The sequence below is a fragment of the Anabas testudineus genome, chromosome 6, assembly GCF_900324465.2.
Source record: "Anabas testudineus chromosome 6, fAnaTes1.2, whole genome shotgun sequence".
NCBI lineage: Eukaryota > Metazoa > Chordata > Actinopteri > Anabantiformes > Anabantidae > Anabas > Anabas testudineus.
In genome coordinates, this window is record NC_046615.1 from 23,396,507 (window position 1) to 23,424,161 (window position 27,655).

The 27,655-nt window shown below is 41.2% G+C and overlaps 2 protein-coding genes across 2 annotated transcripts in view; one reads left to right on the plus strand and one right to left on the minus strand.

The window, feature by feature from the left end:
• LOC113165754 (voltage-dependent calcium channel subunit alpha-2/delta-4-like) overlaps nucleotides 1–27,655 on the plus strand; it is a 49,988-nt gene that overhangs the window by 12,770 nt on the left and 9,563 nt on the right. Inside the window, exons 8-29 of the mRNA XM_026365461.1 lie at nucleotides 1,004–1,154; nucleotides 1,340–1,414; nucleotides 2,105–2,194; nucleotides 2,506–2,619; nucleotides 3,155–3,233; nucleotides 3,352–3,485; nucleotides 4,036–4,053; nucleotides 4,820–4,897; nucleotides 5,188–5,268; nucleotides 5,370–5,444; nucleotides 5,662–5,748; nucleotides 5,871–5,942; nucleotides 6,591–6,652; nucleotides 7,068–7,135; nucleotides 7,484–7,529; nucleotides 7,739–7,836; nucleotides 7,988–8,078; nucleotides 8,215–8,307; nucleotides 8,516–8,637; nucleotides 8,735–8,803; nucleotides 23,748–23,809; nucleotides 27,061–27,075. Of these exons, the coding sequence (XP_026221246.1) occupies nucleotides 1,004–1,154; nucleotides 1,340–1,414; nucleotides 2,105–2,194; nucleotides 2,506–2,619; nucleotides 3,155–3,233; nucleotides 3,352–3,485; nucleotides 4,036–4,053; nucleotides 4,820–4,897; nucleotides 5,188–5,268; nucleotides 5,370–5,444; nucleotides 5,662–5,748; nucleotides 5,871–5,942; nucleotides 6,591–6,652; nucleotides 7,068–7,135; nucleotides 7,484–7,529; nucleotides 7,739–7,836; nucleotides 7,988–8,078; nucleotides 8,215–8,307; nucleotides 8,516–8,637; nucleotides 8,735–8,803; nucleotides 23,748–23,809; nucleotides 27,061–27,075 (1,780 nt within the window). The remainder of the gene's footprint in view (nucleotides 1–1,003; nucleotides 1,155–1,339; nucleotides 1,415–2,104; nucleotides 2,195–2,505; nucleotides 2,620–3,154; nucleotides 3,234–3,351; nucleotides 3,486–4,035; nucleotides 4,054–4,819; nucleotides 4,898–5,187; nucleotides 5,269–5,369; nucleotides 5,445–5,661; nucleotides 5,749–5,870; nucleotides 5,943–6,590; nucleotides 6,653–7,067; nucleotides 7,136–7,483; nucleotides 7,530–7,738; nucleotides 7,837–7,987; nucleotides 8,079–8,214; nucleotides 8,308–8,515; nucleotides 8,638–8,734; nucleotides 8,804–23,747; nucleotides 23,810–27,060; nucleotides 27,076–27,655) is intronic.
• Nucleotides 9,740–13,480, minus strand: LOC113165916 (leucine-rich repeat and transmembrane domain-containing protein 2-like). The gene is made up of 4 exons (XM_026365722.1): nucleotides 13,454–13,480; nucleotides 12,397–12,536; nucleotides 11,323–12,006; nucleotides 9,740–11,005 (listed from the first exon to the last, which is right to left on the minus strand). The coding sequence occupies exons 2-4, from the start codon at nucleotides 12,440–12,442 to the stop codon at nucleotides 10,527–10,529; spliced, it is 1,209 nt and encodes a 402-aa protein (XP_026221507.1). The 5' UTR covers nucleotides 12,443–12,536; nucleotides 13,454–13,480; the 3' UTR covers nucleotides 9,740–10,526.

The following is a 27,655-nucleotide window of genomic DNA, read 5'->3' on the forward strand; positions in this document are numbered from 1 at the left end:
TGCTCACAAGCAGCAGGAAAACATAAAAACATAATGTTCAGGAACCAAAGGAACTAGAAGCTTAATGTCTGTTAAAAGGTAGTCAACAATAGTACAACACACAAGGTGAAGCGAGACTTTTACAGTCCCGGTGTAATGGAGAGTTTCAGTCAGTCTGAGGCTGTGACCACTGGCTGTGTGCTGGCTGAGCAGCGTCCAGCTCCAGCCCTGATCCTTTGATAAAGACGATTAACTGCTCCTTAGCTGGGTCACTTCGGCCCACATGGCACCATATGTGACTGTTCATGCCTTTCTAAATGATACCATAGAGCTGCATTTGTCCCTGAACGTCTCATCTCGCTGCAATACTGCAGCTGAGCTGCATGCATCTCCTGGGATATGGAAACTGAAACTTGAGAGAGTTTGTTAAAGGTGTGTTTGCATTAGTAGACAGTGAAGTGAATGACACCTAATGCTTCACATTTTACTCTGTTAAGGACCTCAGTTTTTTTCTAAGTGTGGTTTCAATGGCCTCATTAGGTGGACAGTATGTGGGGATACACACTGGGGTGTGTGAGCAGCAGTAATATTCACAGCTATCATTAAAGCGGGTCATTAACTGTGCCTTCCTGGTGGATGTGTGAAGTTGTCTTGATTTTCCTTGGAATGGATGAAAGGACAGCATGATAAATTAGAGACCGACTGTGTCTAAGGCGTCTCTCATTGCTTTTTGTGTCACATATAATAAACATTTATCTTAGTATTTTGATATGTTAAAAACTAATATAAAGGGGACAGAGCAAAATGTGTGTAAAATTTACCTAATATATGTTTAGAAGTGAATGTATACAGTTCAATAAGGTTTTAAGGCCAGAAAACAACTTAAGAAGTCTTGATGTTCTACTCCATTTCATTCAGAACACAGATGACCTACACTCTGGTTACTGTTAAACTCTAAACTGACATGTAAATAAATGTTGTACTAAAATCTGACTTTTAGTGTGTTCGTTCGTCCTGTGTGCAGGTACATCCAGGCAGCCACGTCTCCGAAGGACATCATTATCATGGTAGACATCAGCGGCAGCATGAAGGGGCTGAAGATGACCATCGCCAAACACACCATCAACACCATCCTGGACACACTGGGAGAGAACGACTTTGTCAACGTCATCGCTGTAAGACACACCGACATATACTTTAAAAAAGGCCTGTGTTAGATACAGTGAATAGAAAGATTCAACAGCTGTCTGTAGATTAATTAAATCACACTGACATACACTGAGCTTCAGGGATTTGAAGCAGTGGCTCCTGTTTTCTCATGAACCTGCTTCTCTCTCCATGTGTCTCTTCCTGTCTGCAGTACACTGACTATGTTCGATATGTGGAGCCGTGCTTCAGAGGGACTCTGGTCCAGGCCGACTTGGATAACAGAGAGGTAAGACCATTATCTGCTTCACGGAGGCTTAAAGAGCTGAGGAGGTGTCTTAGCAGCCATTACACTCACACAAACACAGACACAGGAATACTCTTAGCGTCATCATCAGATCAAGCTCTTGGCCTACTTCTTGGAGCGACATCAGAAAGTCAGCCTGGGACTGCTTGTGTATGTTTGTGCATATCAGGACTAGCTCAAATTTCATGGGTTCAAAGTGAGGACACTTGTTAAGCTGAAGGGAAGGATCATTTTTAATGTCACTGATTTGTGGAGGATGGTGGATTTAATTAACTGGACCATTTGGGATTTCTGTTGTCATCAATGTCATGATGTATAAGCATGGGTTGAAGCTGGGTCACAACAATGCAGCGTCATCGAATGCCCACACGGTGAACGTGGAGTCTAGATAAATGTGCAAACTCTGACCTTGGTGGTGTGCGCTGCCTGACTGAGTTAGGTGGGCTGAGTTGGGCTTGTTGTGGTAATGGGTAGGTTAGGTAGGTTTAGGGTTAGTAAACAGTGGTGTGTTCAATCCAGTCTCCAGTGTTGAGACAACAACCTATGTGTGGTGTTTTAATGACTTTTCAGTTCAGCACTAGATCTAAAAACTGCAAATAAATCTGAAACTATGCACGTAGATGAAACCTGACTAAATAGATAACATACTGTGTGATTGTCTCTTTGTCTCAGCACTTTAAGGTGTTGGTGGAGGACCTGCACGTAAAAGGAGAAGCGAAGATCAAGAACGCGCTGAAGGAATCTTTCAAAATCCTCAATGAGGTTTGTGTCTCAGCCCTCCAGGATCAGATTACATTTCTCATGTTTAATAAGAGCACGTACACCTCAAGTACACTGGAAAACAATGTTCGTACCACTGTCATGTTTGCACAGGAACATATGGTTTATGAATGCAAAGATAAGACAAGATTAGATATGGATTAATCATATCCTCTGCTAAAATCTATTCTAGCAACACATAAGCTCCTTTTTTAGAAGCGTGTCTCCTGAAGAGATGATGCCAAAGTGACTGATGAAGGAGATGTCAACATAGAAGGTGGTAAAATGTTCTCTGTGTGTGTTTGTGTGTGTAGGTGAGAGCGAACGGTCAGGGCAGCATGTGTAACCAGGCCATCATGCTGATCACAGATGGAGCCATGGAGGACTTTGAGTCTGTGTTTGAGGAGTTCAACTGGCCTGAGCGCAGGGTGAGGACAAGGACCGAGGAAGTCAAACTGTCATCGATCAAAAGTCTGTTCCCTTCCAAAAAACTAGAGGAACCCAGAATATTAGTAGAATATTTATGAGGCTGCATGTTTGTGTCCTGAAGACTACGACCATCCCCTTTAGACTAAGTTAATGACAACGCACAACTTTAATGGTCAAACCTTAGAACCTGCAGCCGTTCAGGTCATTTCATGCTGAAATGATAACGTCACAGTTCAACTTTATGAAATAATTTTGTTTGAATAAATGCTGACAAAGCAGAGATTTAAATCATTTAATGAAACATAGACTGGCTGGTCAGCGATGTGCTTAATCAGACATTCACCCACATCCACAAAGTCAGTGTCAGTGAGTGTAAAGCGTCCTCTTAACATCCTGCAGCAAAACAACATGCAGCCTTCACCAACACATCTGCAGAGTGGAATCAAACTGCAAAACAAAGATAACTCACACATTATGAAAAACAGATGTGATCCACATGAAGTCAGCTCTGAACTGATGTGTTTCTCTGTTTAGGTGCGAGTCTTCACCTACCTGATCGGCAGAGAGATGACCTTCGCTCAAAACACAAAGTGGATCGCCTGCAACAACAAAGGTCAGCAGTCTGAGTGTGTGTGTGTTTATCCGTGGTTTTGTTCATACATATGTTGATATATGTTTATGTGTGTGTGTGTGTGTGTGTGTGTGTGTGTGTGTGTGTGTGTGTTTGTCAGGTTACTACACACACATCTCCACACTGGCCGACGTGCAGGAGAACGTCATGGAGTATCTGCACGTGCTCAGCCGGCCGATGGTCATCAACCACGATCATGACATCATCTGGACTGAAGCCTACATGGACACTGTGGTGAGCTTAAAGGAGCAGTTCAACATAAAATAAAAACAGTGACCTGAATGAGTTATTGATTATTAGTCTCCTAAATTATAACAAAGTTCGGACAGACTGGCATGAGAAAGGTTTTTATTTAGCTTGTACTGCTCCTATATGTGTTTAATTACACAATGAACCCATAACAAGTCGATTACCAACAACCTCCACAGATCAGGGAGGTGAAGGTGTCACAATCCACCATACTTCATGAGCTGAAATATAGGCCCATCCATCATCCATCCATTATCCTAACAACTTTTTTATTTAGGGTTGTGTATTTGTGGGTGTGTAGTAGGGTTCCCTGGAAACTCTGCTAATGCAAAGTTGTATGTTACCTCCTGATTATAAATTCACCTTGTGAAACTGGCCCATTATGCTCACTACTAACTGCAGAATGCATGATACAGTAGGGGAAACACTGCATGTTGTACATCGGTCATCTTCATCTTCATCTGTGTGTCTGCTTCCTCCTCGTGTCTCTGCTCAATCATGATTCTTCGGGCCCCCCCATCCATTTCTCCGGCAGCTTCCCAACACCAAAGAGGTAAAGAAGAAGAAGTTGTAGTCGTAGAAAACAAATAATCACATGTAGAATAAGACGGTTCTCAACCTGTTTGGCTCCAGATTCCCTCATAGTCCTGAAATATGGTTTTAACAGTGAGTGAATGATGGTTCGACTTTCCAGGCAAAGCTTAATTTGAGTGGAGACATGTTTGCAGCTCAGGTATTAGACGACAGATGTTTGAGAGTTGTCAGTGAAGTGGATCTGTTGCTGTTCTGAATGTCAACACAGAGCTCGCTTTACAAAAAGAGAAACATTTAACACGTGAATATTGAAATGAATTTTTTATACTAATGGATGAAACATGGTCTGGGCATCCATCATGTTATTTCATGATCTTCCTGCTGTGTCCAGGCCGAAAGGTTGAGAACTTGTCTTTTTAATTCACAGACAGCTGCAGCACTTCTACAACGCCACCTGGAGTACAGAGTCAGAACTGCAGAAGTTGCATATGGTGTTGTGTCTTCATAAACACCACTGAGTATTTAAACAGTATATAGTAGATGGGGAATATATGAACACCAGACAGCAACTATGAGCTTAAAACTAATCCCAGAGTTAAAAACATATTAAGCTTTAGAAATGTCCACATGGTGTAATGTTCCTGCTCTTTACCCCTCTGAGCTGTTTAATCCAAACATACACAGAGCAATGCAGTGTGCAGACATTTCAAATGTTCACTTATCTTTACAACTAGTTTCTCGGCTTCATCGTTCATGTCGGATGTTTGTGTTTTCCTGTTTCCCAGCTCTTCACCACCAAGGCTCAGAGTCTGCTGCTGATGACCTCGGTGGCCATGCCAGTCTTCAGTAAGAAGAAGGAGACGGTCAGTGTCAGCTCGAATCTATCAGACGTTTACGTTCATCTTATGTACATGGGCTCAAATCTGGACAATAGAAGACTGGAAAAATCTTTATTAAGTCGAAGAGGCTCGATCTCTGCTGCAATATTTAGATGCTCAGTTTAGTGTAAACAGCATGAACACATGGACCCGTCCTGCCTTGTATCGTGGTGGTAGTGTTTGTGCAGTTTGAGCATTATTTAAATGCCGCAGCCTACCTGAGTACTATTGCTGACTGGGTTATAATGCTGAGCCTTGACCCCCCCTGTCTCCAGCTGTCCCATGGGATCCTGCTGGGTGTGGTCGGCTCAGACGTCCCACTGATGGAGGTGATGAAGCTGGCCCCCAGATACATGGTGAGCACTGAACTGTGCAGGGTTTTTGTTTTTGTTTAAATCCATTTCCTTGTTTTTATGATGACCAAGAAACAAAACAGCAGTAAAATCCTTCTTCGCAGCTCGGAGCTCATGGCTACGCCTTCCTCATCAATAACAACGGGTACATCCTGGCACACCCTGACCTTCGACCTTTGGTAAGCTCTGCTCCATCGCTGCATGAGCCAAATTTAGCTTGAGAGCGCTGCAGCAGCAACAGCTCTGATTTACTAGATCTAAATTTAAAGTATTACACTGTAGCAGATGTCCTGAAGGGTACATTAAGGGGGAAAGGTATTAAGTATTTATTAGGACACTTGTACAGTATTTCAGTACTGACACAGACTCAGTAACAGTGTCTCCTCTGTCCTACAGTATAAAGATGGAAAGAAACTGAAGCCGAAGCCAAACTACAACAGTGTCGATCTGTCTGAGGTGGAGTGGGAGGATACAGAGGAGATGGTAAACACACACAGATACACCATTTCAGGACAGAATCGTTATTGTTTGTCAGACATCAGAAGCAGAATTAGGAAAGGTCAAAGACAAAAAGTCTTTTGTAATCTGAATTCTTTTATTTCCAGCTGAGAACGGCCATGGTGAAAGGAGAGACAGGCAGCTTAAGTTTGAACATCAGAGCATCAGTGGATAAAGGGGTGAGGAATCCATCAATGATTTTTTCATAAAGAATCCAAATCTAAGTTTTACTTCATAATCTCTTCTGACTTTGACACAACCAAAGGATGACACTGTTGAAACAGGTTAAAATAGAACACAATGGAATTTAAAATGCAGGCTCAGGGGAATGCACCCATGTGTGTGCATGTGTGACCATTTATTTTGAATGGGAGTGAGATAAGGAAAGGTAAACTAAAAAGGAAGACGCTACTACAACACTCATAGAAAAGTAGGAGAAATGAGACGTTCCAGCAGATCTATAAAGGACGAGGACATTTGCTGTAGGAAGAGATTGAGACCGACGGGTTTGAACAGCACATTTAAGATCGTTGTTAAATATGCAGGAGAACAGGAGAATGTAATGTTTTAGAACTGACAGGAAAGATAGTGTTTAAAGAAAAACTGGAAAAGGAAATGTTGAGATTAAATTTGGGTCGTGTGTGGCGTAGGTACGCTGTACAAAAAATGCACACAATCAACTATTACACTGTAGTTCAGCAGGGGCGGTAGTTTGGTCACGCTCCAAGTCAAAGTGTAGTGGAGCAGAAACTAGAGATGAACACTGAGAACTGAGTGAATCCACAGACACAGGAAGCTCTGATTCACTGTTTTCTCCTCTGTAATAGAAACGGCCTCTGTACCTCATCAATGAATACTTCTACACAAACATTGATGACACACCCTTCAGGTAAATTCACTTGTTTTGTTCAGTAATTTAACATTAACATATAAAGTAAATGAAAAGAGTTACTGATATAAAATGAATGAAATTGTTTCAGGAGAGCACGAGAGACTTCATGAACTTCATGTTTACAGTTAAATATAAGTTTCTATTTTATCTATTTCTATTTTCTACTTGCTTACTACATGTTTCCTGTTCACTGCTTACATGTCAGTTGTTTACTTTCTGGTTCATGGACTTTCCTATTAGAAACATTTGTAGTAAGTTCTCTAGAATATACAGAACCTGTAAAATGGGACGTGGTCATTTTCATCTTAAGGTATTCTGTGGACTGGACTGTATCTGTGGGATTTGTCCACTAGATGGCAGCTTGTTATCGGTTAATATTCAGGGGTTTCACGTCCTTCCTGTGTCTCTGCAGCTTCGGCATGGCGCTGACAAAGGGTCATGGAAAACTGATGTTTATGGGAAACGTGTCAGTGGAGGAAGGTATGAGTTCCACAACCTGCTGCCTTTTGTATCATCTGTGTTTGAAAGAAATTAAAGAAACTTTACTTGATCAGTTTTATCCCCTATGTATCAGTTCAGCTACTTTTTCTCTTTGCTCATGTTCCATCTGATGTGATGCACACATCAAATCAGATAAAAATGTCAAAATAATGCAGAAAGTTCAACCTTTTCAAATGATGCTCAACACCTTCATGAACGAGGATTTACTGCATGCCTGCTAGCTTTACAGCGGTGTACCTAATAAACTGCCTACTTCAGCTGCTATAGTTGGTTCAGGGGCACGATGCAGCAGCACAGCTCTTCAGTCTTTTTTATCTTCCTCTGCAGGGCTGCATGACCTCACCTCCCCAGACCTCAGCATCGCCTCTGAGTGGTATGTCTGAAACCACAAAGCATCAGTTTGAAACATGGCCTGATATTTAACACAGTACACTTCATCAGGCTGCAGCAGCAGTTTAAGATTTAATGGAAATCACAAGACGACACAAAGTTCGGACTTTGTTTTCCCACATTCTCCATGGAAACATTTTAAACTCCCTGCATCATCCAGGCAGCTGTTTATCCTGGTTTTCTATTCCTCAGGACTTACTGTGAAACGGACATCGACCCTGCTCACAGAAAATACACGCAGCTTCAGGCAGCTGTGCGCTACCTGCTGGGGAAGGAGCCCGACCTGGAGTGTAGGTTTTTCACTCTTATCAAACATTACAAGTGTTCATACATTTGTATTATTATTATTATATCATTGGTATTATTATCATCACCAACATGAAAGTCTGTCCTAGGCATAATGTTGGAGAAGTCCTGGTTCAGTGTTTGTCTGTTTCGTAGGTGATGAGGTGTTGCTGCAGCAGACTTTGTTTGACGCTGTGGTGACGGCTCCACTAGAAGCCTACTGGAACGCCCTGATGCTCAACGACAGGTGAGGCATGTCACATCCAGCTTGGATATCTGATGTTCACTCAAACCGTAAAGATAGTTTAGGGTTTACTGTAATTGTACTGAAAAACAAACCAGACCAGTTGATACAGACACGTGTTTGTGTTTGGACTCTGCAGGGTGGAGCCAGGGGTTGAGACGGCTTTCCTCGGTACTCGTGCCGGTCTCATGAGGGTTGTGAGATACGCAGGAGTGGAGGCCAGAGTGGCAAAGTAAGACTCGGTTTACATGTCAGCTTCACTTTTTCTCAGAGGAGATTCTGACTAATTGGGCAACAAAAAGAGTCTGTGGTTCATTATAATATGGGTTTTTCTGATTCATTCAGTCTGACACACATTTGGATGGACTAACAGTCTGCAGCTGGTCTGTTCAGGATCTGACTAATGTTGAGCTTAGTTAAGTTAAACTTCCACTTTACAGGAAGTTCCTGACTCCGGTTGATAAAGACAACTTGTTCACCATCGATCACTTCCCTCTGTGGTACCGTCTGGCTGCGGAAAACACTCCAGGACAATTCTACTACTACCCCATCAATGACAAAGGTCCATGTCTGTCCATCTATTCATCCTTCATTTATTACCTGTTTTAGCCTTTTTGTAGGAACATCAAAATAAATTAATATAATTTTTGTCTCACCAGGAGTGAAGTATGTCATAGCGTCAACAGCAGTAACGGTGACATCTGAAGGAAAGACGGCCATGGCTGGAGGTGAGCTCCACCCACAGAACACATAAAACATGAAAAGTAGTTTTGATTCTGATCTCAAGACTTGCTGGTCCTTGATGGGTTTTGGTGGCTGGGTAGTGTAGTGGTTAGATCGCCGCCCGTTGTAAGGAGACTTTCTGTGCCTCTAAAAGTGTGACTGCTGTGACAGTGGACTGTGCTGCACGAGGCTGTTTTCAGTTCAGTACCATCAAACCTTCATCCTTTGGCCTGTAACACTGTACAACAGGTATTAAACTGCATTTACTGTAACAGTCTTAAAATTAGCAGTTCGTCAGGGAGCCAGATGACGAGCTGAATCTAACTGAGTCTAAGAGATGTGAGATTTCCTCGATGTTATCTTTCACCACACAGTTGTTTTTATTCAGCTATTTAGAAACCAACTAAATTCTATCACAGAAACTCAGTAATTAGAGGATTTCTGATGTGATGCAAACATCCTGACACAGCAGATGCCACTGCTGTGATTTAAATATGATCCTATTTGCCAGTTAAATTCTGGCAATAGGTTTTCACAGACCTGGCGAGGATGTGAAAAGAACAAAACATTTTGAGAGTATAAAATATAACTGATGTCATTTTTCAGCAGATTTCTTTCACCTAATGTGAAAAAAATATGATCGTGTTGAATTTTCTTGGTTTTGTCTTGTCAGTGTGGTTTAGTTTGAGTCTCCTTCGTTTTACAAGCAGTGTTTTGTGGACTGTTGTTGGATCGTCTGGTTTGGGACAGAGGCTTAATCTGTGTCGTCATTGTGTTTTTAAGAAGAAAAACATACAGTTTACATAAATATAGAGTTTATTATCTTCAGCATGATTAACAGTCTTTGAGTTAAATTTGAGACACTGTTTTTATGTGCTTATAACAGAAGATATGAACAAAATCAATTAAAACACATGGATGTTACAGTGTATGTGGGCACATATTTTCATATTTTGCATCTTGTACTGTAACTGTTATTTGTCATTGAGCTTCAGTTTGTTTGTGCTGGATAGAAGCTGTTGTAGCTCCAAGCTTGCCCTCTAAGTGGCAGTACAGCTCTAATATCTGATTGAGTGCAGGTTATTTCAGTGATGAAGCTTAAAGCAGCATTTTACCTGACGGCAGCAGGACTCGGATAGGGCTAAAAGTGTGCAGAGAAACTTAAGAATGTAATAAGAGATCCACCCAACAGAGGTACAAAGAATTATTTCCCAAAGTGAGAATGTAAAGAACATAAGAAATAATCAACTGATAGAGAAGAAAGAAACTTGGGGCCACAAACAACAGGAAACATGTCACATTTTACAGATTCACAGACATTTGTACTTTTGGAGCTTGTGCTTGTTGGACAAACAGAAAATGCAAAGACAGACGGCTTGAATAAAAATATTTCTAAAGAAGTAATGAGAACACAGATAAAAGGACGTCAAGGTGCAGAAGTGCCAAACAGCAGCTTCAGAGGAGTTTAAAGCTGGCTGAGAGATGCAGCGCAGGGAATAACAATTCACAGAGCTTCCATATATTAAAAGAAGTGCTGCAGCATTCCAGTTTCACTGAATCTAATCCAGTCCATTAGCTGTACACTCAGTCCCTGCCCAGATATTTTCAGCACAGTTGCAGAGCTGCAGGGTTTCCCTCTCCGCACGGTGTCTCATCAGTGATGAGAGCTGAGGAGCTGTAGCAGCCATGGCATCCCGGCAGGATCTAAAATCAGTTAAACGCCGTATGTCAGAAGCTGCTGATTCGATACCCGTGCACAATCCCACAGGCTTCTTTTGGCGGTGACTTCACTGGAGAGGTCGGCGACATTTGCCCATCCTCCACGTCAGTCTCGGCTCCTGACTCGGCCATCAGAGGCTGGCCACGGCTTTTCATCTGCCTCTGGTACCGCGCCATCAGCGAGGCGTAGATGCAGCCATAAGTTGCTGCGACCACCATCATGACGCACACCGTGCCACAAACAACACCTGCAACAATTTGGGTGCCGTGTGCCCGTCTGACGCTCATGGGCCGATAGCGGTGACGAACACAGTCTTCATTGCTGTTGATCCGACCAGGTGGGCACGGAGGCCGGGTGGCATAACCTGGTGCACCGTCCTTGGTCGGATTGTGCAGGCAGTAGCTGAACATCTCCACTGGCACGCTGCGGATGTCTCTGCCCTTCAAATCCCGTGGGAGACTGCACTGCATCACATCTACTTGCCCATCTATAAAACAAAGACAGGGTAAACAAAAAAGGAGAGAGGGATGCAGGGAGGGACACGATAAAGTATAGTAAAGGAGGATGAAAGAAATGGGGTGAGACAGGGAAGGATTGTGAGAGATGGAAGTCATTATATTCTTAGATGTCTCTGCTCAGAATACATTCATCCTGTAGAGTGGAGATTTAGTTCGATTAGACAGCTTTTGAAGTACAGACTCAAAATACAAACTGATTTGTTCCGGTACAGTCTACCACTCTAAGCCAACTGCCACAACTATCAACTTCAGAGTATTAGAGAGGTCTGCTAACAGCACTGCTCACCCCTGTAAATCAACCACTCTATCCAGTGCTTGAAGTCCCTTAGCTTGCAGTCGCACTCCCAGGGGTTTCCTGCCAGCTGGAGCTGTTGGAGCTCCACCAGGGGCTCGAAGGTGACTCTGTCCAGGGCAACGAGGTGGTTGCTGGCAAGGGACAGCCAGGCGAGTCTCTGAAGCCCATCCAGCAAACCTTTAGGCAGCCACAGGAGGCCGTTGGAGGATAAGTCCAGCCCTTGCAGCCGCCACAGCCCCTTAAAAACTTCCTTGCTCAAGCCAATGGTGTCTTTACTGCCATTCAAGCCCTGGATGGCCTCTGTGCTGTTGTTGGGCTCAGATGCCACTGGGCGTACCCCGAGGTAGTTAGCAGAGAGGTTGAGCCAGCGCAGGCCAGTCAGGCCTAAGAAAGCTCCAGGCTGTAGGGTGTAAAAGTGATTCTGGGAAAGATCCAGCAGCTCCAGCCTGCTTAGGTTGGACAGCTCCATCTTGCCCAGAGAGGAGATGTTGTTGTGGGATAGACGGAGGGTCAGAGAGTCCTGGTCTAGCATAGCCAGGATGGGTGTCAGAGAGAGGAGGCCAACAGCAGAACAGTCAGTGGTGTTACTGTAGCAGGTGCAGACACCAGGACAGCCATGGACCGAACCCAGCAGTCCCAGTAGACCCATCACCAGACTGGACAGGCCTGCACAGGCTGTGGAAAAAGACCATGATAAAGACAAAAGCATTTAAAGGGCATAAGTTTACGAGGACATTTATACCCGTGGTCATCTTACAGTGATGGCAGTGAAATGAACAACCACAAGGCAGTGATTCTAGCCTGGAGATTCATGTCTGATGGTCTGTAAACCTGAACTTCTTCTGTTGTCGTGCTCACTAAAGAAATGACAGCAAAGCTAAACATTAGTGAAAACAATTCTCTGCTTGTTTAACTCTTCACTGTGGTAGATTATTACTAGGTGGAGGAAAATAGCAGAGCTATAGATGTTACTGTCCCAGTGAGAAACACTGTACATACCAGCAGTGGACAGATATACTGATTAAATTCCTGCAGTATGAAGATGAAGTGCCTGTCCAGCCTCACCCAGACTCTTTAAGTGAGTTCGTCCATACTGGTCCAGGTTCGTCATGTCTGTCACATAAACTCCAACACAGCTTCAGGCTGGCGTGCGGCTGTCCTCACTCCCCACCGGTTCACACCCACATCCAGCTGTGGAGTAGATCCTGAAAACCAGAACAATTACAGAATATGCATTTTAGAAAGTACTGGTTGTTATAGCTTCACTTTCCCCATTGAAATTGGCATAGAAATCCAGGTGAAAGGTTTAACAGTAATATGTGTTTATGTTACATCCATCAGCTATGTATTATTCAGGCTAGAATGCATTAGGTTTGTTCTTAGTTTTGAATAGCAAATGGGTCCAAATATTCCTCTATCCATCAGCCTCATGTGTTCATTTGTAATATTAAGATTGAATATTTGAAGCCTAAAACTAATTATTATACTAATCTGTAAATGTAGATTTATGTCTGTCATTGAGCTGATAAATGGTCCCTTAAATTAGTTTCTTTTGAGAAGTGTGACCAGTAAACGTAGTATATTTTACAGTTGGCAGGTCTTGAGTATTTTAAATACTAATACTAATAATAACGTTTCTAGCTTCAGTTTGTCAGACAAAATTTAAACATCAAGAATTGGATTTTTCTTACTGAAATGTTGGGATTCTCCTTTAACAAGCCTGTTTCTCAAACCTGTCAGCTCCTGCCACAAAGCCTGTAATTCATGATGCAGTATTAAGTAGAGTATGTCATATACAGATTAAAAAACATCAAAAGCTTAGTCTTTGGCAGAGCTGATCTGTATTATTAGCATTATATGCCTGAGTTACACTGTAATACTCAGCATTTCTCTTATCCCCATTCCTTTTCCTTATTTCTTGCTCAGAGAGAGCAAACAAGCAGCTTCATAAAGAAGAGGAATAATAATCCTGTGTTTTTATCCAGCAACACCAACACCGGAGGAAAAGTCGATGCCAACTTCTATCTTCTAACGCCCACTCACAATTCCTGTACCCTACAGCTACTGTTCAACATTCACATTGTTTTACACATAGAATGAAGAAAACTGATGATTTGTTAACTTTTTAGTGGATCATCTTCCATTCCTTTATCTCTGGCAGTTCTGGTCACTCAGATATGCAGAGGGAAGTGTGCAAGGGAGATAAAGCTGCGGAAAAAGAAAAGGGCTGTCACTCCATCATCTGTCTGTAGCCAGAGAAACAGCGCTTCAAGGTCTTTCTTTTGTTGCAGGTCTTTCTTTTGTTAAGTTGGCACAAAGATGCCAGTCATTGTGCTGCGGACTGCGGGAGGCAGGATGCTGCCTTTAGGCTACAGCTGACATTACAAAACAGGAGAAATTACAATGCAGGTAGAGCGGTCAGTAAAGGGAGAGCATGTGGAGAGAGGCAAATACTATACTCCAAAGCATCAAGACACCAAAAATGTGTTTCTACATACTGCGGCAAGGAAAAGTAGGTGAACTCTTTAGAATGAACTGCATCTGTGTATCTTAAATATAATCCACTTATCAAAGTTAGTATTGAGGAGTTAGTATGAACTAACACTGTTGGAAGTAATAATAGTGTAGGTTAGAAAACGTGTCTAAAGACTTTAACACAAGCTGAGGGGCATCAGGAGAAAATCTGGAGGCTCAATAAAATGTAATTATATGCGTGGGTTAGAGCTACTAAAAATGTTGATGAATGAAGAATAACCAAGTAGAGAGTTTGAAAGAGTTTAGATATTCATCAGTCCACAGTCAGAGGGGATTTAGTTCTGTAGCTGGTCTCTGGAACTGGGCGCTTAGCAAACACAGACTATATGCACAACCCAATGGATCAAGGGGTTGAACAAGAAGCCCAGAGGAACATCTAATGGAATCAGGAATCATGGTCCATAGATACAGGGACAAGACCTGCTGCTGACCTACCTTTACACTCCACAACTCTACTGGAAAAGTAATTTATTCACTGATGAAACTTTAATTGAAGAAGAATATGATGAAAAAAGGAACGTATACCAACATGAAACCGTCATCATGCATCTGGGCCTCAACAGCTTTGTCACAGTGGGGAACATCAATTACTAAACGATCAAGCATGACACTGAATATCAAAGTCTGTGTCCATGATTTATACAGTTGTTTTTTAACCTTAAATGCAATTTTTTTGCGATTATCTTGAAGCTTTGTTTATCCACAAATTATGCGCAAGAGGACAAAGGAAACTTGTCAGGGTTGAGATCATTCAACACTGGATTGTCCTACACAGTCATCTGTCACATTACATCTACATGTGCTGCAGCAGCCTGAAAGAGGATGAACCAAGTCTTTATCAGACCCTGGAACATCCCATGGGGAAGCCGACCCCTGACCTCACAATCTGTGTGATGGTTCTAACAACAGATGGACATTGAATCAAGTTTCATGTTGTGGAAACAGGAGGAAAGATTTACCGAAATGTTGGCTTAAATAAATCCTGCAGGCGGCGCTGAAAACACAGTCTTCTGCAACTTAAGCCTTTTACTTTTTAACATTGCACCTTCGAAACACTCCACACTCCAGCGTACAGCTTCAAGCGGAAGACAAAACCAAAAGCAAATGTTGGGGTTGGTATGTCATGTTCTGTTTATCAAGAGCTGAAGTTGCTCCTGGCTCCTTTTCTGCTATTCATCATCTCTCTTCATTCACTCGTCTCTTGGAGCATGCCCTCCACTCTGCCATACTTGGCTTCTCTTTCTTTGGACTTGTGACTTTAAAGACACCACTGAGAGCATTGAGGCTGCTGGGTGTAGGGCGACAACGTCAGATCCACCTAAAGTCAAACCTTACCCACTAGCTTTATACCATTTTCCAAAAATAAAAAAAAAAAAGAAGCTGTATTGACTTGTGTCTCATTCCTACTGTAGAGTTAGCTTTGGTTTGAATTTTATGGCATTTCAGATTTTAGACTTAATGTTGGTGGGTTAACAAGGTTGACTTTATCTACTATTATAGTTTGTCTTTTAAAGTCATCAGCGCAAAACGTGTTTTAGAAAGCAACATACACAACAGAGAGTGTGTGTGTTCTGAACGTTGCAAATGCAAAAAGCCATGTCAACATCTCAGAATGTGCTATCGTTTGTGTGCAGGTCAGCAAAGCATGTTCAGGTTTATAGGGTCCGAATACGCATTTAGTTTTGGTAGTTTTCATCTTGTTCTAGAGATACCTTTCATTACCCAACAGGAATACGTTCAGTAGTCAGTTCTACTAATCACCTGCCATGTACACCTCCAACATCAACAACAGGAAAATACATGGCGAGCGATGAGAAACCTGTCCTCAGTTCTTCCACTAGATGATTTTTAGGGAGGTTTTGGGAGCAAACAGTGGAAACAGTTTGTCAAATGCACCATCAGCCAGATTAGATGTCGCCTGCACAGCAGCAGTGGTTCACAGATTAAACCTGTGTTTCAATCCCTGAGTGAGACAGACGCCTGTTCGGGAGTCCAGATGGTGTCGGAAGGACTGGTCCTGAAGAACTCCACCCACCACCACCAAACTGCTCGCTCTCTCTTCCGTTTTTGCTGCTCTGTCATCATCACACATCTGCTGTTTTAACGAGGCATTAATTTACAACTAATTCACGGGACCAACAGTAAATAATGCACATACCTCCTGTGTTAACCGTTTACCTCATAACCAGTGGGCTGCACATACAGAACAGATACAGAACAACTCTGCTCAGCTCATGATTTCCTTGCTGCTCAATCTGACACATTGTGTGTTTAGAGCTATTAAAGCACAGTATCTGTCAGCTGCTTGTCGGGGCTGACATGTTTTAGACCTTGCTGATGTGGTTTGATTATCAGTGGTTGGTTAATGCCACAGACAAATGTCAGTGCTTTAAGCTGCACTTCCTCTAATCACCTCTCGATGCTGCTGCTGCAGAAATCTGCTGCCAATTTGAAAATAATTGGAAAACCCCCAAATTTTTCCACAGAAATGAAAAAAAATTTCTTTACTTTACAATGGTTTTGTTTAACGCATTTCCTTCTAATCTTAACGACGTTGTTTTGAATTGTGCTCAAAACTAGAGATAATTTGGCTAACTGAACATATCGCTCACGGGTCTGAAAAGGGTGGAGATGGTCTTTAACTCCAACTTTGAGATTTGACATCAGCTGCTTAGAAACTTTCAGCTGTGTTTTAACATTTTAATAACAAATCTGCTGTAGTCATGCCTTATGTTCACTTCTTCAGTTAAAAAAGCAGCGAAACCACTGATCTTCTGTCTAAAATGAGTGGATTATTAATTAAAAGCTCTGCTGTTTGGATTCTGTCACTGAAGTCCTGTAGACATGATGTTCCTGTTTCATCAGCAGTGCATCGCTCCGCTTCTCTGACGTGGTGCCCTGCTAGCTGCTTAATAGTCTCTGACAGGCAGCCCCTTCAGTCACCATAGCTCCGCTTTTTCTCCAGTCTGAGAAGGAGACAGCAGAGCGCTTGGTCCAAAAGGCAGAGAGCACAAACACACTGAGCATCCACAGTGAGGCAGGACGAGCGTAAACACTGAGCACTGACTGCACAACAAAACACACATACTCACTCCCACATGCTTTTAGACTCGCTGTGCACACAGACGTGGACTACATGGCCAAGAGTATGTTGACATCCAAATATTACTGCACTATGTAATGTGTGAGCTTCTGATCAATCCACTCATAGACGTGTCCTAAATTCTGCTGCTCTGATGGCCTCCACTGTCATGGAGACTTTAAGGTTATTGTCTCTAATAATGTGAATAATGTAATTTAAAATTTTAAGTTTTGTACTGGTGTTTGGACAAAACGGCACCTTTTAAAAATATTTTTTGTCACATATTTTGTGAATTTTTGCAGAAAAAACAGTGTAAAAAAACTGTGGGCCCCTGTGGACGGGCACCGATGACAGTGTAGCTGCTATTCCAGGCACTGGGGCAATGTGGGGTTCATTGTTTTGTCCAAAGAGGCAACAGCATAAACAGGAGGAGCTCGAACTGCTGACCCTGCGTGTAGTGGCCAACCTGCTCCCCCTGATTGATGGAATTAAATGATGAAAACTGTGGCAGCATGTATATTTTCCTGTGTTTGATTTAAGGGACTCAAACATGGAAAAGCCAAACCACACTAAGTCTGTTAGCAGGCATGTCCACCTACTTGTGGCTATACAGAGCACATGCACAGACAAAAACACACAATCTTTTCCACTTTCAAAGGCACATGCACGTTACTGTACACAGAGTATCTACACACAGACACACCGCTCACCATCTGCTCTGCTGCTTCGGTCGCCAAACAGAGAGAAAGAGCAGAGAAACTGTTCCTCTCCTCCTTCATCTGCAGCATTCAGAATAAAAAGCCAGAATCCAGATTCAGCTTTAAAACCAGAATCTGAATCTCTGAGTCGGTCTCAACTTAAAACCCCAGATTCCTCGTTTCAAATCGAATCTCTCTTAAAAGCAGCTTTAAACCAGAAACCAAAAGCTGAACTGGAGTTTTGTAAAAGCTCAAATGCCGTTCACCACCATAATCATCCTCCTCTGTATCCACATCGCCTCTCTGTCAGCTGCATCTGATTGTGTCAGAGCTCCATCCAACACGCACCCAGCTCGCCGAATGAGGGCGAGCGAGCCTTTGTGTGCACATTAGAGCAAGAGAGAGAGAGAGAGGGAGAGAGAGAGAGGCCACATGCCACCAGTGAGCTGCTGCTAGAGGTGTTTGGTGTATGTGCAGGAGCGCTTGTCCTCTCTGTGTTGACCTGACTGTGTAATGTGCTTTAAAGCAGTTTGACAGAAATAGCAACAGCCGCGTGTGTTGCAGCTGCAAACTGAGCTCTGAATGGATGGAGAGAGAAACTGTAACTTGTTATTTGTTTATTCAGATAAAGAAAATTTGATTTAGAAAAATGATGTATGAGAGGGATTATTACAGGCTACATGTAAAACCTGTAATACACATATCTAACTGTATGTACTACCACCTGGTGGTATAATTCTACTACTGCAGCTTGCAAAACTCCAGAGAATCTGTGTGGAGATGGGACAAAGTTCCAGAAGAACAACCATCAACAGATGAAAGTAACAAGGAACAAGATTCTCTGGTCTGATAACACCAAGATGAAACAGTTTGGCCTCAGCTCTCGTTTTTTCTAGAGGAAACCAGGCAGCGTCATGTTGTGGGGGTGTTTTTCAGCAGCAGAGACTGTGAGACTAGTCATGGTCAAGGGAAGGATAAGGGGAGCAAAGACAAATCCCAAGACCAGGTTATTAGTCTTAATACTGCCTGACTTCCCCATTTGTTCTGTGGGTCTCAGCTCCAGGTCCACGTAAATCTTTAAAAACACACAAGGATATAGTTTCCGTTTTGAGAAATGATAAATAATTTATGCAAACGTTTCTTTGGGACAGTTTCCAGTGGTAGATGAATCCAAACGTGTCGCCCAGTGCAGCAGTGTGGATCAGTGATGGGCCTCTGTGGATCAGAGGAATAAGACATATCAGGGTTTGAATACACAGGCACAGCACTCGTTATGGAAGACATTCAGTGGTGGTTTTTGGCTTTTTGTGAGATTAGTTGTCAATACAACATACACAGGATGTCGGCAGTCTTATCCTTTAATCCTCTGTCTCAGGAAAGTAGATGAAAGTAAAAACCAGATTCAATGAACAGAGGGACAAATATTTACCAGCACAACATGTGACTGCAGACAAACAGGACATCCTCAGTAATCCTCAACATGATTTCATCCTCGACAACCATTACTGTTATTGATTTACTTTAATATTGTTCTTACTTTAACAGTTTTTTCCAGTGTATTTAATTTTCTAAATGTTTCTATTTAAATTCATTGATTTAATAAGTCGAGCTTTTTCACAGTTTTTGCTCCTACAACTCACTACTTATGCTCTTGTGCAAAGCTCCTATTAGCTGTTATTATGCGTCCTTGGTGGCGATAGCCAGGGCCGGATATCTAAGGATCGCTTGGGGGGAATTCCTTCAAGATTGGTGCAGATGTCAACTTGAACTCAGTGATTCTTGTGAATTTGAAATATGAAGAACGCTATGAAGGAATCTGAGTGAGCTGGATGTAAGAAATTTCCCAGATGAAAATTTGATAGATCTGATATTTCTCTGTTTCTTTTCTTAAGAGAACTTGAAGAAAATACTGTTGAATTAGCTTCAAGATATAAAACCTAGATATTAACAGTGTTATTAAAAAAATGAATTGCACTACTTCCTATGTTAGACTAACTATAATGTGACTTCATCAGTTCAATCAATGTTCTAATCTCACACGGTCTTTGTAGGTGCTTTGTTGTCCTTAAATCCTTAAAAAACGCCATAGAAAATTAATTTGATGAAAATATATTCACTCCAGTGAAATTAATTGGTTGAAGCAAATTTGTAGCAGCATCCGGAAACAATGACTGAGATGAACAGAGAATAAAAAATCGTTTTAATTTGGATCATAAAATGTTAATGTTCTCAAAACTCGATATGCAGTTATAACAAACAGGCGAAGTTGGGGCAATGGTAAAATAAAAAGCACCGTTGCTGAATCATTAGCTCTTTATGCACAGTTGAGAAAAATTCCATAGAAGGAAACGTGTCCGGAGAACATTTGTGAATGATTTTGGATTGTTAAGCAGGAAAAAGGTGTTGGGTGGGGTTTGTCCAGACGTGGACTCGTCCTTGCAGACTGTAGCAGAAACGGTGCAGCTGCAGTGCTGAAGGGCGGCGATAAGGACACTGCTGACAGGAAAGGAGAAAAAAAAGAACAGAAATGAAACTGCAAAGCTGCAGACCACTGAGTCTGCAAAGAGGCTATTTTAAAGGAATGAAAAAGACTGATGCCTTTAGAGGTTTGAGGACGCAAAGGTCACAACTCTCCCTTGTCACAAATGCAGTGTCACATTTTTCTGAGCTCTTTAACAACACTCCTGCTTCACTCTGAGCTTGAGGAGGTGTCTCAGTTTAAAATGAAACTCCGGCTGTGTCGCTCTTCTCTATGCAAACAGAAACATCTTCTCCGTCTCCAAGGCCAGCACTTAACTTCATGTTCTGAACTCTTAAACATGGAATAACTTTTATATTATCAGTATCATTTTCATTGGCCACTGACTTTGCAGTAAGGTGAATGGTGTCTCTGCCGTTGCCACAGTGTTTCGGGATTTTCTGATTCTGCACTAATTAAATGTGAGATGTCGTCACCAAGATATCCTGCAAAAACTGCCTCAAGCTTTACTTAAATCTGTCATACATATACAGCCAGAAGTTGATAAGATTAGACAAATCTTTATGGATCCCACAGTGGGGAAATTCAATTGTTGCGACAGCTATAGCCTACCAATAGTGAGGTGCAAAAGAATGAAAATAGAAATGTGCAAAAATTAAACATATTACAAATTCACAGTTATTTACAAGACCAAGATATACATTATATGTATAAAACAAAACAAACTACTGAGATGAGACAGATTAATAATTAACTTGTATGTGTAGAGTTTGTTAGACTGTTGAGTTGTACAGTCTAACTGTGGTGGAAATGAATGATCTGTGGTGCCGCTCCTTTTTACACTGAGGGTGGATCAGTCGTCCACTGATGAAGCTGCACAGAGCTTCCACTCTCTGATTCAGTGCATGAGAGGTGTTGTCCATGATGGAAGTCAGCTTGGCCAACATCCTCCACTCACCCACCTCCTCCACAAAGTCCAGTGGACAGCCCAGGACAGAACTGGCCCACTGACCACACTCCCAATGCATCATCCTTTTTACTGAAATGCAGATTTCCCACTGACGATAAGATTATTACGACTGCTTATTCTTTACTCTGACCACTAATCCGGTTGGATCCTTTGAGTTATTTATTCACTGTTAAATGCAGAAGTTTAAAAACATTTTAGAGAAATGAATATATATAATAATATAATAGATTATTTGTGAAGCCAGTTCATTAATAATTAGTCATTTGAATTTAATGTCAGTCTTTGTTCAAAACGTTGATTCAGTGTTTTGTAGTTAAAATCCTTGGCTCGGTCACGCCTATTCTACTTTCCTACATAATCTGACCAGACAGCAGTGTTTTGTTGTACTGCAGCATCAGAGAGATCTGCCGCCAGGGAACTGCTCAATAACTGGAAGCTCAGTAACAAGCTATGACCAGAAATAAAAGCTTTTACAGCTGCTCTGCTTTCCCAATACTACCAGTGCACAACAAGCACCTCGACATGTCTCCTCATATCACTCATCTGTGTGTGTGTTTGTGTGTATGTGGCTGCAGCCCAGCTGCCTCTGTGATGAAGAGTTTTCATTAGTGAAGTGACAAAAAGGCAGATATTATGTTTCTCTGAGGTGAAACGAGCCTCGCTGGTCCCTTAATGTCGCTGTGGCAGGTCCACCGGTTCCAACTAGATGTTTGTATCTCAGCAGGCAGATGGAGTTTTTGTTGCTCTGATTGTGGTGATCATGTGATAGAAACCAACTGATCCTGTAATGCCTCCATAATAATGTACGTATTTCAACTCAATTCAATTTTATTTATAAAGCGCCAAACAGAGGTCGTCTCAAGGCACTTTACAATGTTTAAGGTTTAAGACCTTACAAAATATAACAGTATAAAGAATTATATAGAAAACCCAACAACCCCACTGAGCAGCACCAGGAGACAGTGGAGAGGATAAACTCCCTTTAGAGGAAGAAACCTGCAGCAGAACCAGGATCAGAGTGGGCGGCCATCTGCCTCGACCACTGTAGCTAGTGAAGTAATTAGCACGGCTTATTATAAAGCTGATGTTAGCTTTGTTAGGACCCACTAAAGAAACATATTGGAACATTTAAAAAAGCAAAAAAACAAAATCAAATCAAACACGACATGTACTGTAAACAAACATGGTGAACTGTCTTAAAGAAGTAAAAGGAGAACTGCAGGATCTTAGTTATAAAAAATATTTCTCTATTGTCCAACATTTTAAAGTAAAACTTGTTATTGTTGATAACTTGAGAAAGACTTAAAAATCTAATTAGAAAACCACTTAAATGTTCACTAAGCGATTCAAAAGGACTCAAGCTGTAATAGGACAATAAACTGTGCAGATAATTGTACATTACCCTACATGGAACAGAGTAAACTAATCAATCAAAGTCAGGAAAAAAGCTTTTCAAGTTGCATTACAGTGGAGCTGCAGTTGAAGCACATTTACACTCATCAGGATGTTGGTACCATCTGTGTGCAGCATTGAAGCTAGAAGCAGCTTCACCCTGTTTGGATGTGATTCGTGGTTTTACCAGCTGTCTGCTCACTAAGATTGCAGAGCCTTGATGAGTTAACAAGGAGACCAACATGATTACATCACAGCATCAACTGGAGGCAAATACATTCACTTCAGGCTACATCAGATACTGAGAATATCATCTTGCTGTGTTGCTTAGTGCCAGAATTGAAGAATTAATGGGTCCAAGTTAAAGTTTCATCTCTTTCATCTCATACCTGCTGCTCTTTCCAGTATAAAAGACTATTTTCATTAAACTAAAATGAAGAAACTCACAAAGTTAGCTAATGCACTTAGAGAGTTAAATCATTTAACATTTAACAGTTCTTTTAGACACAAATCCACCTACAGACAATATTGAACCTGATAGAAAGTGTGCAGTCCAGTCCTTCGTCTTATTATAAAACCTCAGTTTTCCATTCCTGGCACCCCACAACCCAGTTAGATGATACCTTCAGTTTGTGATGTAGTGATAGGTCATCACTAAGTCAACGTGTTCGGGTCTGGAGATCTGGTCTCATCATTGGATGTTAACCATTTCAACTTAGTGACAGTTCAGAAAACCTGTCATTTACTAACTTTAAGTATGTCCTACACAAATAGTCAGACTATTACTATGTTTGTAACTGGTAGACAGTAAATTAAAGATTTAAGAAAGGTTTAGCATCCTGGATCCTGTTTAGTTGGGATGGTAATGAGTGCTGGTAAAACATTATTGGATGCCTCTAGCACCTGACTTCACACAGATCATCAATCCAGTCTCAACTCTTCACTCTGCACCAAGCTCTTTAATGTAGGCTGCGTACTCTGCTCTGATGCTCAGCGTAATAAAGCTGCTACGGTGCATTACTGAGGGACGTGTCATTACCCGGCCCGCAGGGAGCACACACACCATCAGCCTCATCAGTGTTTACATCCCTTCATTAGCGTCAGGACACAACAGAGGTGAACCCAGGGTCAAATTGATTTCCTGTCGCCCTTCTTTCGTCTACAAACACAACTAACTGTTCATTGTTGCCTCTGCAGAGTCCATTTTGTCCTGCGTCTGTCTTAATACTGTGTGAATGTGTGTGTTTTTTCTATTTTTAGCTATCGGGGTGCAGATGTCCTTGGATTTGCTGGAAAAGAGGTTTTGGGCCATCGCCAAGCAGGTAACCGGGGGACTTACACGAGCACATGTTGCTGATGTCTTTTTTGGGGACATTACATTGATTTTATTTCTCAGTGCCGACAGTAACTATAACTTTAACTGATTAATACCAAACTTTTATCCACAATGACACAAACCAGTTTCTCTTTACAGTGTTAATGTTGAGAGGAAATTTTCCTTGCAGATAAAACATTTACACATTTATACAGATTTTACAGAAGGTTTAAAACCATTATTGTTTACATCCCCATTTACTTCCACACGTTTGTCTGTTTCCCTGCGTTTTGCTGGCACAGAGCAGCTTCTTGGCACATTGCTGCCACCTGTTGATGAATAGAATAACGTGAAATGATCAGCAAGACCGTTTATCATGACCCAGTCAATCAAACACGAGCATCCTCCTGTGTGCTCTCAAAATCCTGAGAGCCACTCCTGAAAGTGTTGCACTATAGCACTAATAGTGGTTAAAAGCTCCACTGGGTACCTTTAATTTTTTGCCATTTACTTTTAGTAATAACAACCTGTCCCCAGTTGACTTAGCATTTCTGTGCTCAGTCACACGAGTATTTACAGAACAACAGCTGAATTTACAGTGAATGAAGTCGTGTCCTTAATCAGTCAAAAACAGCGAGATAGAAGTTTCATACCCAAAATGCAAGATTTGGCTCTTATTACCAGACTACACAACTAGTCTTGCACATTTAGAGTGAAGGCTCTGACTCTGTTGGCCTTTGAGTCAAGGTCAACTATGACCCTGTTCTGTAGGAGTTTGAACTGTGGCACATAAAAAGCAGCACGAGCTGCAGTCAGACCAGAGTCTGAGAGTTCACAACAAAGCATTCAAATAGTAGAAGTTTACAAGGACGAACAAAAGATTTTTGATGTGTGACCATCTATTAATAATCCTCTGAATTCAAAGGTCATTTATTTCAATTTTGCTTCCTGTTCATTAGGGAACAGAAGCCATTAATTATGGGCATTAAGTTCCTTAGATCTTTCATTAAAATAAAAGTGGAATATGCACAGCATACAGTCCCATTAAAATTTAAAGCAACTGTATTTCCCCCTTAAGAGACCAAAGTAAAGATAATGTAAATGTCTCTTACGCTATTGTGTGTCATGAAAAATACGTTTGATTATTTAATTTAAATGTTCTTTTCCTTATCTTGACAGAAAGCGCTCACGAATTATGAATTAGAGATTTAATGGCACCATCATCTTTTAATTAACTAAACAGCTTGGAGATCTATTTAATTCTAAATTAAGTTACATGACACATGTTAAGTATGTTATGTAACAGTAGCTGTTTACACATAGAGTGGCAAGAAAAAGTATGTGAACCTTTTGAAATGTCCTGGTTTTCTGCATTAATTTCTCATAACAAGTGATGTGATCTTAGTCAAGAGTATAAAAAATATAATGTGCCTAAAATAATAACAAAAGATTATTTTGAAATTTTTCATGTATTTTTTAAGAACAACCATGAAAACCTCATAGTGCAAGTGGAAAAAGTATGTGAACCTTTGAAATAATGACCTCAAAAAAGCTAATTGGACTTGGGTGTTAGCAGAAATTAAGAAAATGAGTTTGGAGGTGTGGAATAGAGCCACTTCAATTGACAGTAAATTGTTGATTTACAAAAAGCTGGAAAGGGTTACAATGACTTTAGAAATGTGGCTACTCTACCAAGAAGAGGGCGTTTATGGGTGTTCACACTCAGCAGTGAGCTAAAGAAGCTAAAGATTTGAAGGCATTATTAGAACTGGCTAACATCTGTTTTCATGAGTCTACAGTATGTAAAACATTGAACGGGCAGGGTGTCTGTGCCAGGACACCATGAAGGAGGACGCTGCTTACTAAAAAGAACATTACTGCACCCTGAAGTTTGCCAAACAGCACATTGACACTGCACAGCAGTATTGGCAAAACGTTTTGTGGACTGATGTAATGGTATTGAACTTTTTTATAAAACACTCAATACTGTATGTGTTATAAAAAGGTCACAGCATATCATCGTTAAAACATAATCCCAACTGTAAAGTATGGTGGAGGGAACATCATGATTAGTTTTATTGTAGGTCAACAATGCAAATTTTTGTCAACATTCAACAAAACTGAACTTTGTTTGAACGCTCAGCACAGATTTTCTTTTCACTTGCAAGCAAATCACCTGATTGCAGCAATTCTATTGAATTTATGATAACAAAGAGATTTTGATACCCGACAACCAGAATCTGAGACATCCTGAAATGGCCACTGTCCACAGGATGTATTCTTTAGTTGGGTTTAAAAACCCGACCTTTCCTCCGGCTCGTGACAAATTTTACTTATTTAAATTGTTTTTGCTGGTGGTTAGGATCTCATTAAAACCAAAACTTGTCTCTCCATTTTTATCTATCCAACAGTTTAGTTTCCTGGTGTGTAATGAGCACTGCAGCCTGCTGGAATCCTCATTTGCCTGTGGACTTTAAATGTTGATACAGAATTTGCCCCAAATATGACAGACACACACTCTCATACACACTCCACAGGTCTTTGACCTTGTAAACGTATCCTGCAGCTCAGAAAAGCAGGGCTGTAAGTGAATGTGTGCAGATGTCCTGTAGAGATTGATGCTGGAGATGACATTATTAATGAGAACTGACAGACTGGATTAATGTATTCACCAAGCTGCTTCACTGCTGACATTAACTGATCTGACTTCACAGAACACATTTACATCTGGTCGACTCTGATTTACATTGGTTTGTGAGGTTTAAACAGCCTTTTCTATTATCAGTGAAAAGTAAAATGTCAATTATGAAACAAAGCTGTTTCTCTCAGCCCTATGAGGTTATTTTACATTAACAGCGTCTGTTTGAATTGTGTCTGTGTTTTGCCCTGAAGCAGAAATTGAGTATATTTATCTGCTGTTTGTGTTTTTGTACTGATTCATTTGTTTTAAGGAAACTGAAGGTGTTTGTGTCATACAAATACAGATCCATCTATTTTGAAAATACAAACACATTTTAAAGCAGTTTTTATATTGGCACCAGATCTCCTTTTATGTACTTATTTCATGTACACTGTCAAAGTTTTCAACAATATATCAATATATTACATTTTGATGATAACAGGCAGTACTAATTTAGCCGTGTTTCGTGTTCAAATATTCTTTGTAATTTTTAGATGTTAGAACTCTTTTGTAGTTTAACGATACTCACATGATTATCTTTTCTGTTTTTTTTTTTCAACTCACGTTGCTGTTTCCAGCCCAGTGACACAGACGTAAGTGATCACTGATTTAAAGCTTGTACATCATTCTTCAGTTCTACTGTGGAGATTGTAGCTGAAGGCTATGGCCTCAGTTCTGAATGCCTGAAGATCCCCATTAGTCAACTGAAGTTCCAGTGAGAGTCCTAGGAGACTGGTCAATGGAGTGAGCCAGCTTCTTATAGATAATTATGCAAGTACACCAAAGCTTTTGGTGCCAGATTGAGTGGGTATGATTAGTGGTTCCTGTATCTGAGAACAGCATGATGTAACATTGCTAGTTTTTCAGAAGCAGAGCGGTAAATGGTGTAGCTGCAGTCAAGACATCCCAAAACATTAACACAGAATTTGATTAGTGGATTTTTCTCAATTAGTTTCCTTTGCAGAAAATTAGGTATGATTTGATTTCATAGTTTATTGATGTTTGTTTTGAAGTCTGGAGACGTTTGAGGGAATCGTGAATATAGATGACAAAGTACAGTATGTGTAATGTGGTGCTTATTTCAAAGTATTGTGGTGTGATAAACAAAAAACATAAAAAAACAGCTAAAGACCTTTCTGTTCAAAAAAGCACATTAAGGAGAGTTCTGCTCTC